This window comes from Pectinophora gossypiella, chromosome 27 (genome assembly GCF_024362695.1).
Source record: "Pectinophora gossypiella chromosome 27, ilPecGoss1.1, whole genome shotgun sequence".
Lineage (NCBI taxonomy): Eukaryota > Metazoa > Arthropoda > Insecta > Lepidoptera > Gelechiidae > Pectinophora > Pectinophora gossypiella.
Window position 1 is genome coordinate 3796377 of NC_065430.1, and position 16609 is coordinate 3812985.

At 40.3% G+C, this 16609-nt stretch overlaps 1 protein-coding gene across 1 annotated transcript in view; it reads right to left on the reverse strand.

Moving 5' to 3' along the window:
• The window catches only part of LOC126379030 (1-phosphatidylinositol 4,5-bisphosphate phosphodiesterase epsilon-1-like), a 119746-nt gene that overhangs the window by 81001 nt on the left and 22136 nt on the right, over positions 1-16609 (reverse strand). The window contains exon 4 of the mRNA XM_050027618.1: positions 8896-9041. Coding sequence (XP_049883575.1) covers positions 8896-9041 — 146 coding nt within the window. The remainder of the gene's footprint in view (positions 1-8895; positions 9042-16609) is intronic.

Below are 16609 nucleotides of genomic sequence, written 5' to 3' on the forward strand. Positions count from 1 at the left end.
GGAGAAGAGCGGAGAAGAGCGGAGATGTGCGGATTTGACCAATTACAGCGTTCGAGAGAGCGAAAAACGAAGACATAATAATAAGAAAATAGAGATTTCGAAGTATCCGGAGGTCCCGGGTACGAATCCCGGTGGGGGCATATCACAAAAATCATTTTGTGATCCCTAGTTTGCTTAGGACATTACAGGCTGATCACCTGATTGTCCGAAAGTAAGTGCTTCGGAAGGCACGTAAAGCCGTTGGTCCCGGTTACTACTTACTTATGTAAGTACGTAGGCTCGATAGTAACCCTGACACCAGGGTTGATTAGGTTGGTAATCCACCTCACAACCCACACGATAGAAGAACATTGGCCTTATCCTCACGAGAAGTCATAATTTCACGAAAATAAGGATACGAAGTACGAAAAGATGTGAGGAAAGTACATATTGCTGGGAATTATTTTGTTAAGGAGGAAACATACGAATCGCTGGATTAAATTGAACAGAGAAATATTTAGAGACGCCTGTGCTAACAAAAAAGTAAATCAGTTTGTTTTTGTTTTTTTTTTTTTTGACGTGACTTGTATTTAGATAAGCCGCATAAGGAATTAACTACTTGACCGGACAAATGGGGAGCGCTGAGGACTCTATCCCAATACGACATTTTTGGCAACAGTTGGGCGCAAACGTCGGCTCAGGGCGTCGTCTGAGAGGACTCTGAACTCAAACTCGAAAATTATAGTATTATATGCAACAGTTGTATAAGAAGGGTCAAAAAATGCGAGTGGCGTGAGTTGCGATGTGAGCCTTGGCGAACATCGCAATAAGAGACGCCACGAGCATTTTTTGACCTAGTTATACAACGTTGCATACAATACTTTTTCTACGACGACGTAATTTTAAATGAAACAAAAATTATACAAAGAAAAATTTTATTTATAAAAATGAAGATGTAAATTTTGAATGGTATTGTGTGATATGGTAATATTGGGTACATTGGTAGGTTTTACTGCAGTGTTGATATGTAGATCGGTATTTTGATGAATTATTTGTTTTGTTTGTTTATTGTATTGTACGCGCGGGAAAATGGCGGCAAATGTATACTTTTTTTTTATAGTATATCTATGGCACCAAACAAAGTAAAGGTGCCAGTTTCCAGGTCAAAAAAAAAAAAAACAACAACAATGCTTTTTTGGCGACATTATAGTACAGTTACACTTTGTAAACAATGCTTTTATAGGCCATAGAGCGTACACTTTTTCAAAGAGTTTAATTATGTATGTACTTATATTAGACTTTTTGGTTATTTAAATGCCAGATTAAAGTAGAGGAGTAGAAAAAATATATTTTCGTTTATAATCATTTGGAGCATTAATAATAATAATAATAACTTTTATTTCAGACCAAAATCCATATCGTGTTAGTGACAAAAAACTTAAAAACTATGTTAGCAGGAAACTTAGTATCTATTCTATTTACAATTTACAGCATATGTTGCCCCATGCATTTTTGTGCATTGTACTCTATGGAAGTGAAACGTGGACTATGACACAGAGAGACAGAGAGAGGTTGGAAGCGTTTGAGATGTGGTGTTGGCGAAGGATGGAGGGTATAAGCTGGGCTGAAATGGTGTCAAATGAAAAAGTGCTGGAAAGAGTTGAAGAAAAGAGAACCATAATGAAGACTAATGAACATAAACAGCCTATATACTCACTGCTGGGCACAGACCTCCTTCAATCAACCTGAGAGGGTATGGAACATACTACACCTCGCTGCTTTACTGCGGGTTGGTTTTAACGCCTAATAACCGGGACTAACGGCTTAACGTGCCCTCCGAAGCACGGAATCATGTTACTTTTTTGAACAATCAAGTGATCTATCATTTCAAACTTGTAATACTAGACAAAGGACAGTCTTACAGAGTGATTTCAACAATGTTCCCATCTCGGGAATCAAACCCGGACCTCCACATCTTGAGCCCAACGTTCTAACCACTAGACAACGTAGGCTGTTAAATCTACTCCATTCCACTTCTATTCAGTCTCGGTCCTATAAAGGTTGCCGAAAGATTAAAAAAAAGATCAGGTTCTACCAGTACACGAGGCAGAGATAATTCAGAATTTTCCGAAAAAAAAAATATTGCCATTTCATTATAACAACCTCCGTGGTCTAGTGGTTAGAACATTGGGCCCACCATCTGCCCCGGTTCGATTCCCGATGGGGACATTGTCGAAATCACTTAATGAGACTGTCTTTATAGTACGGTCACGAGCATTAATATGTATACACTTTGGTACCATGTCACATTAACTTTTTTGACAAATTGAACTGTAAGTCTCACTAAATGTCAAATATGTTAGTGCGACAGAGTCCTAAAGTGGGTACATTATATTGCTCATGACTGTACGTAAGCCTGCAATGGCAGGCTTGAATCCTCATTCAAAATACAACATACACATACACATACATAAACTCACGCCCGTAATCCCTAATGGGGTGGGCAGAGCCACAAGTAATCAAAGACAACTTGCAGCCACTGTTGATACGATGCAAAAAAAAAAAATATAACATGAGCTCACTATGTCCCAGTTGGGGTAGTCAGTGGTACATATATCGCAAGATGAACTAAGTACCCACACCTCACCGTGTTATCTGTTAGACTAAGGCCAGGCGCGCACTACGAGTTTTTCGCCGCGCGGCAGAAAAGAGCAGTGGCATAATGTCGCACTGTAATACTGTACCAAACAGTGTAGCGGACCTACTAGTTGGCCACCTAGTTCCGCTCACATGCAACAGATGGCGTCACATTCAATAATGCAGTCTTCAAGCGGTCGTGAAACGCGGTATCGAAGTTTACACAGCAAGACGCATATAATTATACAACTTCCAACACAACACTGTAGGATCGTCGATCCCTAATCACACTACTAACTTGTGGCTAGCGGGGTACTATGCTCAGTTCGGTACCCCGAAAACATCCTTTGGCGGCAGCACACCCTCGCCGTCAAAAACAGTTTTAAATTGTATTGCGCGCACTTGACGGCAGAGACACCGCAGCGGCGCAGTATTACAGTGCGACATTATGCCGCTGCTCTTTTCTGCCGCGCGGCGAAAAACTTGTAGTGCGCGCCTGGCCTAACGTTATAGGTGAGCCGTATCGCCGTCTATAATAGTTGATCCAACTGGGTCAATGAAAACTTATTTTAACAACGGCTTCCGTGGTCCAGTGGTTGATCGTTGTCCTAGGTTCGATTTCCAGTGGGGACATTTCACAAAAAATACTTTGTGGTCCCTAGTTTGGTTAGGACATTACAGGCTGATCACCTGATTGTCCGGAAGTAAGATGATCCGTTCGGAAGGCACGTTAAGCCGTTGGTCCCGGTTACTACTTACTGGTTTAAGTAAGTAGTCGTTACATGAGCCATGTTAGGGGCCTTTGGCGGCTCAATAGCAACTCTGACACCAAGGTTGATGAGGTTGGTACTCACCTCACAACCCACACGATAGAAGAAGTTACACGGTGAACGTGGTAACTCAGATGATGATGATGATGCTTCACAGTCGATTTCGACTACAGCGGCAGCAGCTGGTGGATTCATTGAAGGTTGTCATTCAAGAGCTTGGAAAGTCTGCTCTCTGGTGTGCTCTGTGATGGCTCGTATAGCCAATTTTATTTGAAAACAATTTTTTTTGGTAACTCATAATCATGGTCTGAATCACCCTCTTCAGTTTGTATTACTTTGTCTCTAACACCCTGTTTTGTGCACTCATATTTATGTATGAGGCATGAGAAGTGGACTCGGTAAATTGTGACAGATAGCTGATGTGGGTCCAGTGGATAGTAAAGATTTTCACAGCACTAGTGATGTAACGCACTGTTTTTTTCAACCGGGTGAGAGCCTTTAATCCTAGGTTACACAGTGCGAGCTAACATGCGAGCTGACCGATTCAGTTATCGAGGTGCAGCTACTACGCACGTGTGACCGCATCATACGAGTTACTGTCATGTGCGAGTGGGACAGTTGCTCGCGTTCGAGTCACTTCAACAGTTTTTGTTTTCACTCGCTACTTGCCTTCCCCCACCACACCACTCGCACGCCGCTCGGTCGTCAACTCGCACGATTTTGCGAAATGACAGTAGCTCGTACGCTCGGGCCCACGCCAGGCACAGTGTTTCTTGTTTGGGCGACATGATACAAACGAATTATACCAGTACACTGGTATAGTAGCTGTCTTCTGCGACGCCAGCAGTTTGCATAGTGTGACCGTGGGAGGCGAGTCGAGCTACTGTCATACGAGTACACAGGCACAGTAGCTGTCTTTTGTCACATCAGCTGCTCGCACTGTGTAACCTAACCTTTAGGCCTCAATCTGGACGACAGTGGGGGCGCTAGCGGCGCGGCGGCCGCTGTTCCGTTCTCGATGCCAGCGGGCAGATCGCGCGGTGTTGCGGCGGTATAGAGTTGTGTCTCAAATGAACGCGATGTCGAAACGGCGACAACGCATTTTCAATTGTAGTTCTTTTGTTTCGTACGATTTATTATGGGCAAAAGAAGATCTGAATCCCTATAATGAAATAAGAGGCAGACTGAGGGCAGCAGTAACTGTCAGTACTATTCGGATAGGAGTCCTAGTACGGCTTTGAAATAGACTATAGATAGGCCGGTTTAAAACCATTTAATCAAAAAAAAAAACAAACGGTAAAAAGCCGTTTGAAACCGAAATCAATCATTATTTTCGCTTTAAAACGCTGCTGTTGATGACTATGTTTATCTTAATTATAACAACATTTTCTTAATTTTACCGAGGGATATAACGGAGTACTTACGTATAAACTGTGTAACGAATTTTTGAATGTGTGATATACTGTTAGTGATAATGATATACTTAGCGTGTTTAGTTCTAGTTGGTCCCTCGTGGGTACTTTCTATTGATATTCTATAAACTAATTAAAACGAAACATGACGTCAGGTGACCGAAAATTGCCCATAATGAAGTTTAAAACACAGTTATTTTATTGTTGTAGGCGAGTTTTCAACAGTTTAAAACGGCAACATTTTGTTTTACATCTATAAAATAGATTACTCAGCGGGCTTAGCACCGTAAGCGCGCGACTCTTTCTCGCCTCGACATACGTCACCCGTCACTCTCTCACAGTACTGCACAGAAAGAGACAGATGATCTCTGTCGAGGCGAGAAAGAGTCGCGTGCTTACGGTGCTAAGCCCGCTGGGCGCCATCACAGTCGCGTCAGACAGAGTACTGCGGGGAAGGCAAGAGGGAAACCACTGCTCTATTTTGCCCTAAAGAAGTAGCATGGAGAATGCTACACTGACGAGAGCGTGGCTCTTGAATTAGTGATTATAATGATATTGTGGCACATCTTCAATGATGAAGTATCACAACATTTGCCTGAGCTGATGTCCCTCTTTAGAGATACACATACATCCATTCGTAAACTCACACCTATTTCTCAACGGGGTAAGCAGAGACTACAGAATTCCATTTGCTTCGATCCTGACACACTTCTCTTGCTTCCTCCACATTCATCAATCGCTTCATACACGCACGCCGGTTCAGATTTCAGAGTAGATCTCGTACTGAACCTTTTCTAAGAACATCTCCAATTTGGTCAATGTAAGTCCTTCTAGGTCTTTTAGGTGGGTTCTAGGTTTAAGTTAAGTTAAGGTATTATTTTGTTCACTCCTCTATACTGTGTATATGACTTTTTTCTTCTTTCGTTTACTGTATTGTATAAATTCGTATCCGTTACTCACATCCCTAAGAGTCTTCTCTTAGGAATCCACAATTTTTTTGCTCTCTTAAGGAATCTATTTTAGGGTTCATTCGAACGACATGAAAGTTTTTCAGCAACAATACAAATACAATACAATAAACATTACAAACTAATATATATATATATATGCATTAGTTATATATATATATGCAACTAATGCAACTCAGATCAGACTTAAATAATGGATCCTGGTGAAATAATGGTATTTTATGTCTGATGTCCTAAATACTTAGCGAGACAGTGGCCCCGATTCCTGCAGACACCACCTAATTTTACTTTAAGTTATACCTGTCATGTTCTTATTCGCTGAAAAAACGGATGATTGACAGTCGTAAATTTTAGGAAGAATGAGCAAATTAATGGATAACCCAAGCGAATCAAAAAGTATCTCGCTGTTATGCAAACCGTTTGACGTGTGCTGTCAACTTAATTCTGTTGGGTTATTAACCGATGTAAAATGTTAAATGGTTGTTTTAGATTTCTGCTTAAAATTGACGTGTGTTTCATAAGTTTTATGCCTATTGATTACCCATCTCTCTCTGTCAAGAAAATGACAGGTATAACTGAAATTAAAATTAGGCGGTATCTGCAGGAATTGGCACCATTATTTATATATTTATATTCATTTATTGCACTTTACAAACTTAAATTAAGGTGGAACATAGTAAGAAGGTACAATTGACGCCCTGCAAGGGCACGACAATATAAAAGAGGCGACACTAGGTGCCTTCATCATCATCAGCCCATTAACGACCCCACTGCTGGGGCACGGGCCTTCCCTATGGATGGATAGGGAAATCGGGCCTTAAACCATCACGCGGGCCCAGTGCGGATTGATGGTTATTAACGACTGCTAATGCACCCGGGACCAACGGCTTCACGTGCCTTCCGAAGCACGGAGGAGCTCGAGATGAAAACTTTTTTTTTGTGGTCACCCATGCTATGACCGGCCTTTGCGAAAGTTGCTTAACTTCAACAATCGCAGACCAAGCGCGTTAACCGCTGCGCCACCGAGCTCCTATTGTAATAATATTAGGTTAATACTAGGTGCCTTATTATAATAATATTATAAGATATTATCGTACGGAACCTCAATATTGACAATACAGTACACGCTTATCCAACAAACGTCTGATCATCAATTCTGTCAGAAAAAAAGATGATATTTCAAAACTTATTTCTGTCAAAGGAGATTCAATATACATAACATAACATAACATAACAAATACTTTATTGCACAAACAGGAAAAAACAAAATACAAAACAAAGGAGAAATAGAATTAGTACAATAGGCGGCCTTATTGCTAAGTAGCAATCTCTTCCAGGCAACCTACCTACCTACCTACCTCTACCTCTTTTACCTACTTAAGTAAAACTACTTAGGATTATAAGGATTACGAAAGCGGTATATAAAGCGAAGGTTGGTGGTAGGGCTGGCAGAGTCTACTCTGAACCGGCGTGCGTGTGTGAAGCGATTGATGAATGTGGAGGAAGCAAGAGAAGTGTGTCAGGATGGAAGCAAATAGAATTCCATAGTCTCTGCTTACCCCGGTGGGAAATACATATATATACTTAAAAGGCGGCATACTATTAGCATTATTACTAAAGTATTAGGTAGAAAAACAATTATTGTAGTTTTTACGTGATACATAACTATCTGCTCAAGTAATTCGTGGTAAGCTATTATTGGCTCAATGACATAGCTTAAGACTCATTAAATTGTATATATTGTTTTGTAGCTGTTGGTTACCCAAATATAAATAAATAAATAAATTACATAGCCGGCCTCTGTGGTCCAGTGGTCTAAAGTTGGGTTCACGATCAAGAGGTTCCGGGTTCGTATCCCGGTAAGGACATATCACAAAAATCACTTTGTGATCCTTAGTTTGGTTAGGACATTACAGGCATATGGTTAGGACACTGCAGTAGTTTTAGGCGGATGAGACGTTCGTTGCGTTCATTGACGATTCAAAGTGTAACTATGTTACCTACTGAATGAAGATATTTTTGAATTTGAATTTGACAGGCTGATCATCCGATTGTCCGAAAGTGAGATGGTCCGTGCTTCGAAAGGCACATTCAGCCTCGCCCTATGATGTTGGTAAGTAAGTAGTCGTTACTTTAAATATTTTGACGTTTAAACGCAAAACAAAACAAATGCGTGTGTATTAAAAAAAAACAAAAAATGGGCTAGTCAGAGATACATCCATTGTAAGCAAAAAAAAATAAAATAAAATAAAAAAGGCTTCTCTTTTTTCAAGTACACTCAGCCAAATCTTCGTCGTCGACATAAGTACAGTCAGCAAGTAGTTTCCGCCGGCCTACAGTCTACAACAGCTGAAGGCCGAAAGAAACCCCTACCGACTGTACTTCAATCTTCCTGTTTCTTCTTCAAAATTTCTTTCTTCTTTTCATGTTCAAGTATTCTTCAAATCAAATACAAAATATAATTTAAAGTAAAATATTCTAGAAAGTTCCAGGACCTACAAGAATAGTATACTTTCCTTTCGGAGATTCGAAGTTTTGCCATAATTCTCTTTTCGTATAAAACCTTAAATTCTCATTTTTTCCATCACATTCTAAAAGTTTCCATAACTTTCTAGAACTTTCTAGAACCTTATAGAATATAAAAGGTATTAGTGACACCGTGACGAATACTGAGGGGGATGATTCAGACCTTGATTCTGAGTTGATATCGAGTGGAATTTCCTTTCGGAAAAGTCATAACAATTTTAGTGTTTTTTTTAATTTTTTTCAGTTTTATACCTTTGCGACGGAAAATTCCAATTAATATTAGCTCAGAATAATAAGCTGAATCATCCCTCTCAGTATTCGTTACTATGTCACTTACACCCCGTACAAGTACGTACAGGTAGCCATACAAGTAGGTATGGGTGTTAGTGACACCGTAACGAATACTGAGGTGATTCAGACCATGATTCTGAGTTGATGTCGAGTGGAATTTCCTGTCTGAAAATTCATAAAGAAATTTAGTGTTGTTTAAAATTATTTTCAGTTCGATACTTTTACGACGGAACATTCCACTTCAAATCATCAACCCTCAAACTTTTCATTACGATGTCTCTAACACCCTGTATAAGAAGCATCTTTACTTACTTGAGGCCCGCTACGATCTCCATGGCTCCGTTGAAATTGCCTATATTCCAGCAAGTGAGAGCGGCTCGAAGCACACAAGCTAACGCCGCCTTCCTTTCCTCGCTGCCGGCTTGGCTTGCCACCAGCTCCGTCACCCACGCGGAGACCTGTGGGAGAAAACGAGATGGGTATCGTTTTTTTTAATTAAGATGGGTTTGCTCTTGACTTCATTCTTCCACGAGGAGAAGAGATCGACGGTGGAACGAGCTTACCCAGAAAGGCACTGGCACTCTTACACACGCGACGGAACGCAGCAAGCTACTTGGCGCCGGACTTGAGTGAGAGGGTGGTCGCAAGCCAGGCGGTCCCTTACGGGCCCTACCACTCTGCAGGGGGGATCACTCAGCCATCATCACTGACTGGGGAGTCAGGTGATGCCGTTGCCCAGGGTGGACCACTAGGAGGTAGATCCTCTTCGACCCTAAGTTTTTTTTTTCTCTGCTTCTAAAGCGTAGTTGGATTCACGTTGGTGTAACAGAAAACTCGGTGAAGTGTATACCTTCGTTCATCTTGCGATGGATGTATCTGTAACTACCCTAATTGGGATATAGTCGTGAACTTATGTTAAGTTTGAATTCGTTTAAGCTTCGCTTTGCTCGTCTTGGCGGGGGCACTGCCGTGCCCCCAGAAGCAGTTTAATTTCTTGAAACAATGAGTATTTTTTTTCTAACGGCCTCCGTGGTCCAGTGGTTTGAGCGTTCGGCTCACGATCCGGAGGTCCCGGGTTCAAATCCCGGTGGAGACACATCACGAAAATCACTTTGGTATCCCTAGTTTGGTTAGGACATTACAGGCTGATCACCGGATTGTCCGAAAGTAAGATTATCCGTGATTCGGAAGGCACGTTAAGCCGTTGGTCCCGGTTACTACTTACTGATGCAAGTTAGTAGTCGTTACGTTAGCCATGTCAGGGGCTGGCGGTTCAATAGTAACCCTGGTTGATGGGGTTGGTATTCCACCTCATAACCCACACGATAGAAGAAGTAATTTCATGTTTTGACGTTTAGTAAAAAGTCACTGATCTGACTAGTTGGTAACTAGCCTAGTCCTCGCTTGGCATCAACCACGAAGCGCAGTTGACTTTCTAAACTGAACTTTAGTGTGAACTAAAGCTCTCAATTTCGGACGTTTAGTCGCTTGAACCCTACCCTCATATCCCTATAATACCCTTCGTATAAGGTAACTGGTCAAAGGCCAATTCCTTAACCTCCCTATAAGACACGACGAATTTATTAAAAACATCATAGAAGGAAAGCTAGAACGAAAGAGAGGAAAGGGAGACCAAGAAGAGCTTACATGGAACAGATTAAAGAAAAGGTTAACGTCGTGTCTTATATGGAAGTCAAGGAATTGGCCTTTGATATACTGGAATGGAAAATGCTACACCGACAAGAGCGTGGCTCTTAAATTGATGATGATGAGGGTAACTGGTAGTAATATGACAATTCAGCAACATACATACATACATAAACAAAAAAAAAAAAGACTGCTAATGCAGCCGGGACCAACGGCTTAACGTGCCTTCCGAAGCACGGAGGAGCTCGAGATGAAAACTTTTCTTTTTTTGTGGTCACCCATCCTATGACCGGCCTCTGCGAAAGTTGCTTTATTTCAACAATCGCAGACCGAGCGCGTTTACCGCTGCGCCACCGAGCTCCTCAAGACTTCAATTCAGCAATTTATGAGGAATCATATTAGCATACTTCAGTAGCATAAATGAAACTGTAGGACAGCTAGTATAGGGCTACTCAACCGACCCTTGTGCAGTGGCCAACTGTCTTCAAACATTGTGGACAATGTGCAGTCATGAGCAATATAATGTACCCACTTTAGGACTCTGTCGCACTAACATATTTGACATTTAGTGAGACTTACAGTGCAATTTGCAATTTTATGTATCTATGTACATATATACCGCGATGTCCGTGGCCTCACTCGGCAGGGCCCGCAGAATACCAGCGTCGTGGCTCACGCCGCGACTTATGCTGAGCGAGGTCCTTTTATTCCGGACTCCACCGCAGATGATCGGGCCGTCAGTGCGTTGCATTTAGAATACTTAGTTTTATTATTATTGTTTTTATGATTTTGGTTTGTTTTTCTTTTTGTTTTGGTATATATTTTTTTGTCTATGTACTTATTGATTTCCGTGTGGTTTCTGTCCTGTGTTAAATGTAATGTACCTGTCTGTGGTGTCCGGAAGTAATAAATGTTTCTTTCTTTCTTTCTTTCAATTTGTCAAAAAAGTTAATATGACATGGTACCAAAGTGTATACATTATTAATGCTCGTGACCGTACGTACTTGTATGGTATCCTCTAAGTACATGATACTTGTACGGAGTGTAAGTGACATCGTAACGAATACTGAGGGGGATGATTCAGACCATTATTCTGAGTTTTCACTAACATACTTGGTTCGATCATTATAGACAGCGATACGGCTCACCACATACATACATAAACTCACGCCTATTTCCCACCGGGGTAAGCAGAGACTATAGAATTCCATTTGCTTCGATCCTGACACACTTCTCTTGCAGAATCTGAATCAGAATCATTTATTCAACGTAATTATCATGGATAAACTTGTTGAAGGTCAATGTAACATTTTTGAATTTACGTCATTTCGCAAGGTGTTATGGCTGAGGAGAAGAAATGACAAGAAACAGCAACACATCTTTTAAATCAATGAGGGTACATTACAAGTTATTTAATAACTAGAGGAACACATTCAATACCAGACATTTTTATCATTTAGGTAATCATTAATCTTATAATAGGCTTTTTTACATAAAGTAAGCTTCACGTGAGCTTTAAATTTGTTCTCTGACAAATTTAAAATATTATCTGGTATTTTATTGTAAAAATACATAACCCCAAAAAAGATGAATTCAATTTGCTTCCTCCACATTCATCAATAGCATACACGTACACCGGTTCAGAGTAGATCGTACTAAACCTTTTCTAAGGACATTTCCAACTTTGTCAGTGTACTTACGTTCTTCCTCTGCCAGCTCTAAAATTATTATTTTTTAATTATTTTTTCTTTTTATTTCAATTTTTTTTATATAATTTTGATTTTTTTTTTACTTCAAGTTACCATTTCTTCACTCGATTATATTTTTTTCTGAGCCACTTCATTGGGTCCTTGTGGTGTTTTTGCTTTACCGTTCTATATTATCCATTTTACACTGAACTCTGACGGCGTCTGTGGTCCAGTGGTTGCGTTGTGCTCACGATTCGGAGGTACCGGGTTCGAATCCCGGTGGGGACATATCACAAAAATCACTTTGTGATCCCTAGTTTGGTTAGGACTTTACAGGCTGATCACCTGATTGTCCAAAAAGTAAAAAGATCCCTGCTTCGGAAGGCACGTTAAGCCGTTAGTCCCGGTTACTACTTACTGATGTAAGTCGATACATGAGCCATGTCAAGGGCCTTTGGCGGCTCAATAGTAACCCTGACGCCAGGGTTAATGAGGTTGGTAATCCACCTCACAACCCACACGATAGAAGAAGAAGACAATCAAGAAATTTTGAACAATTAAGGTTCACAATATAAATAAATAGGGTTTGACTTTTTTTTAAATGTGCAAATGAAAAAAAAAAGAAAAAAAATTGCTAAGAATGAAACTTGTGGTCACCCTACTAGTACCCGCTAGGGACACGTTCCATTTATGTAATCCGATCATAGACATCATAATATGCAAATACGCACCGTCCCGGGTAGGCTGTTGATTTTGTTAACGCTAACAAAAAAGATGAAAATCGGATAAAATCCTTAAGTAGATATAGAGGGTGTTAGTAACATAAACGAAAACATTTTTTGATTCAGATCATGATTCGAATGGATTTGCTACGTCTGGATAGTATCCAAATTTGTTTAGTAAGTACATCTATCTATTTAGTACATCTATCTATACCCGTTGACATTCAGAATTTGCCTTTCAACTGTTTTAAGACAGTAGTTAAACAAAAACTTTACAAAAAAGGTTATTATAAAGTTAGTGATTATTTAGAAGATATGAATGCATGGGATTAACTGTCTGAGAACTGATATTAGGCAGCTAAATTACTCAATTGTAAACCAATATTTTATGTTTATTTTTATTTTTTTAAAGAACGTCTGGGGCCCTGTGCCGAGGTTTTTCTTGCAGCTTCTTTTCCCCGGCTATACAGGTTGTGAGAAGCTGCAGTAGTTTTAGGCGGATGAGACGTTCGTTATGTAAAAATTGACGATTCAAAGTGTAACTATGTTACCTACTGAATAAAGATATTTTTGAATTTGAATTTGAATTTGAATAGGGTGTTAGTGGCGAATAATAATTTAAAAACTCTGAGGGATGATTCAGCTCATGATTCTGAGTTATTATATAATATAACATAATATCAGCGTCGTGGTTCACGCCGCGACTTGTGCTGAGTGAGGCTCTTTTATCTCAGGATGTCCACCACTATCTTATATGATCATTTCGACAAACATCCGTCTTGCTTTTTGGTAATTGTGTTAGTGTAAATTTGATATAATGTTGTTGTCTTCTTTTTGTGTGTGGCGCCCTTTTTTAATAAACTATTACTTTTCTATTTTATTCTTTTAATCATCATCATCAGCCCATTAACGTCCCCACTGCTGGGGCACGGGCCTTCCCTATGGATGGGTAGGGAGATCGGGCCTTAAACCATCACGCGGGCCCAGTGCGGATTGATGGTTATTAACGACTGCTAATGCAGCCGGGACCAACGGCTTAACGTGCCTTCCGAAGCACGGAGGAGCTCGAGATGAAGACTTTTTTTTTGTGGTCACCCATCCTATGACCGGCCTTTGCGAAAGTTGCTCAACTTCAACAATCGCAGACCGAGCGCGTTTACCGCTGCGCCACCGAGCTCCTCAATCTATATCCATTTTACATTAAAATGGCGATTAACCAAGATTGATCGGATCATTTGAAGATTGAGGGGCTCATCAATATTCATTGGGGCACAATTGAGTTGGTATTACAACTCAAATGGATAACGGTCTTCTTAAGGACCTACCTCACGGTACGATCGGATATCGGAAAGATAGTGCGGCTTTAGGCATAGAATAAGGAATAATTTATAAGTACAGGGTGTTAGTGACATCGTAACGAAAACTTTGACGGATGATTCAGACCATGATTCTGAATCGATATCAAGTGGAATTTCCTGTCGGAAAAGTCATGAAAATTTTAGTGCCTTTTTAAATTATTTTCCGTTCCATACTTTTGTGACGGAAAATTTCACTTGATATTAACTCAGAATCATGGTCTGAATCATCCCCCTGAGTATTTGTTACGATGTCACTAACACCCTGTATATTATAGTACGTATAGAACGGCAACTCTCCGCTCCCCACTAGCGGCTGAGCTAGGTTTACCTCACCCCCTCGGTCTTACTTTAGTCCTCTATCGTATGGCATCAGACGTCACACACAGATGCGCGTGTACGATAACGTCAATGTGTAGTGTCTGTGTAATGTGGAGGTTTTCACATACAATCATACAAACATCTGAAGTGTCTGGAGTGTGATAAAGCAACGATATAGGTTGTCATTTATTCTTCTCTTCTATCGTGTGGGTTGTTAAGTGGAGTACCAACCTCATCAACCCTGATATCAGGGTTACTATTGAGCCGCCAAAGGCCCCTGACATGACTCATGTAACGACTACTTACATCAGTAAGTAGTAACCAGGATCATCTTATTTTCGGACAATCAGGAATCTATTAACACCCTCAATTCAAATAGCCATTTTGTTCGATATCGTAACTGATTCGCGCCGTGTGGGAGCTCCTTTAAGGAAAATCTTCCAGATTGGAGAAGAAATTATAATACTTCTTTGATCTTTCTTTTGCTGTGATTGTACAGAAGTTAAATTAGTTCGCATGGTAATGTTTTAGGTTCGAATCCTGGACAGTAGGATCATACGAGAATACTTATTCAAAGTCGAGTATATTGTCGCAACGATAAGTCCGTAGTCCAGTAGTTAAGTCTCGGTTCGAATCCCGGTGGGGACAATTCACAAAAATCACTTTGTGATCCCTAGTTTGGTTATAGGTCATTACAGGTTTTTTGTAGATTTGCCGAAGATGGCATTAACTACTTAGCCGGACAAATGGGGAGCGCTGAAGGCTCTCACCCGGTACAACCAGTGCCCAGTTTTATTTTATAATATTAGGGAATTTTTTGATGGAAAGTGGAATAAGATTTAAGTACTTACACCATTGTGCAAGTTTTTTTTAAGTTATTAGCATTTGTATTTTTATTTTTATTTTATTTTTTTACCTTAATGTTACCTATTTGACATACAATTTTCTAACGTTTATATTGAAAACACATTTCATTACAATATATTTGTTATTTTTTTATTTTGATTATATTGAATGCTATTGTAATTTATTTAATAATTTTATTTGTAATTTAATAATCTATTATGTTTTAAATTCGTATACCGAAAGGTGCGACATAGTGCGACATATATTATATTGTAACAACTCTTTTACCTATGTTGACGAATAAATGAATTTGAATTTGAATGTTGTACGCTAACCTCGGCTTAATTCCATCTGCGGCAAATCTACAATAAGTTACGTCAAAAAACAAGCTTCTGCTTAAAATTGACGTGTGTTCCATGGATAGGGCTGTCGATTACCTGTCCCTTTCCTCTTCAGCGGATAAGAAAATGACAGGTATAACTTAAACTTAGATAGTGTGTGGAAGCCTTGGTAGCCCAGTTGGTAGAACGCTTGCCTCTCACTTTAAGGTCGCAGGTTCGATTCCAGCACAGGCCGAAACCGTTGATTGTCGTATTTGTTTTCGAATTCATGTTTGGTTCATGAACATGAATGATTATCACGTGCTCAGCGGTGAAGGAAAACATCGTGAGGAAACCCACATTCCCGAGACATGCATTTTCGGAGGTATGTGACCTAACCAGTATTGGGCTGGTTTTCCTTTCGCTGGTTAATAAGTCAGACAGGCAGTCGCTTCTGTAAAATACTGGACCTGTCAAATCTTCACGTTTGGTAATCGGACCTTGTGGAAAAAGGTATAATCCTAGGGAGATGGTGAAAAGATGAATAGTAGATAATTTCGCAGAACTCTGGTGCCTTGGCTACGGAACAAAAATTTAGTATCGATCGCCATCGACTCGCAAAGAAGAAGAAGCGGGACCCAATTTGAGAAACGTTAATCTAAGCAACAAGTGGTTCTTACATTGTTTTAAGCAGCATGATCAGTCATCCCGTGATCATGGCACTTGCAACAGTGTCGAAATATCGGGAGTCTCATATCTCCATTTAAACGCGGTAAGAACCCGTTACTATGTGCTTTAATTTTAACAAGTGATTCGTTTCTGAAGTCCTTTGATTCGTAATTTTACTACTTATTGAATTGTCCTGGAGAATTGTCCGTTGTAGGTCAGTTTGAAAACCACTTGACTCTCTCTGTTAGGTACCTGGTTCTTATCCAGCACGGGCATAAACCAATGATTTTGAATTCATGTCTGATTATCATACGCTCAGTGAAGGGAAACATCGTGACGGAGGTATGTGACCTAACGTGTATTGGGCGGGTTTGCCCTTCGCGGGTTGGAAGGTTAGACAGACAGTTACTAAAAACCGGACCTGTCAAGTCTTTAGGTTAGGTAAGCGGACCCTGTGA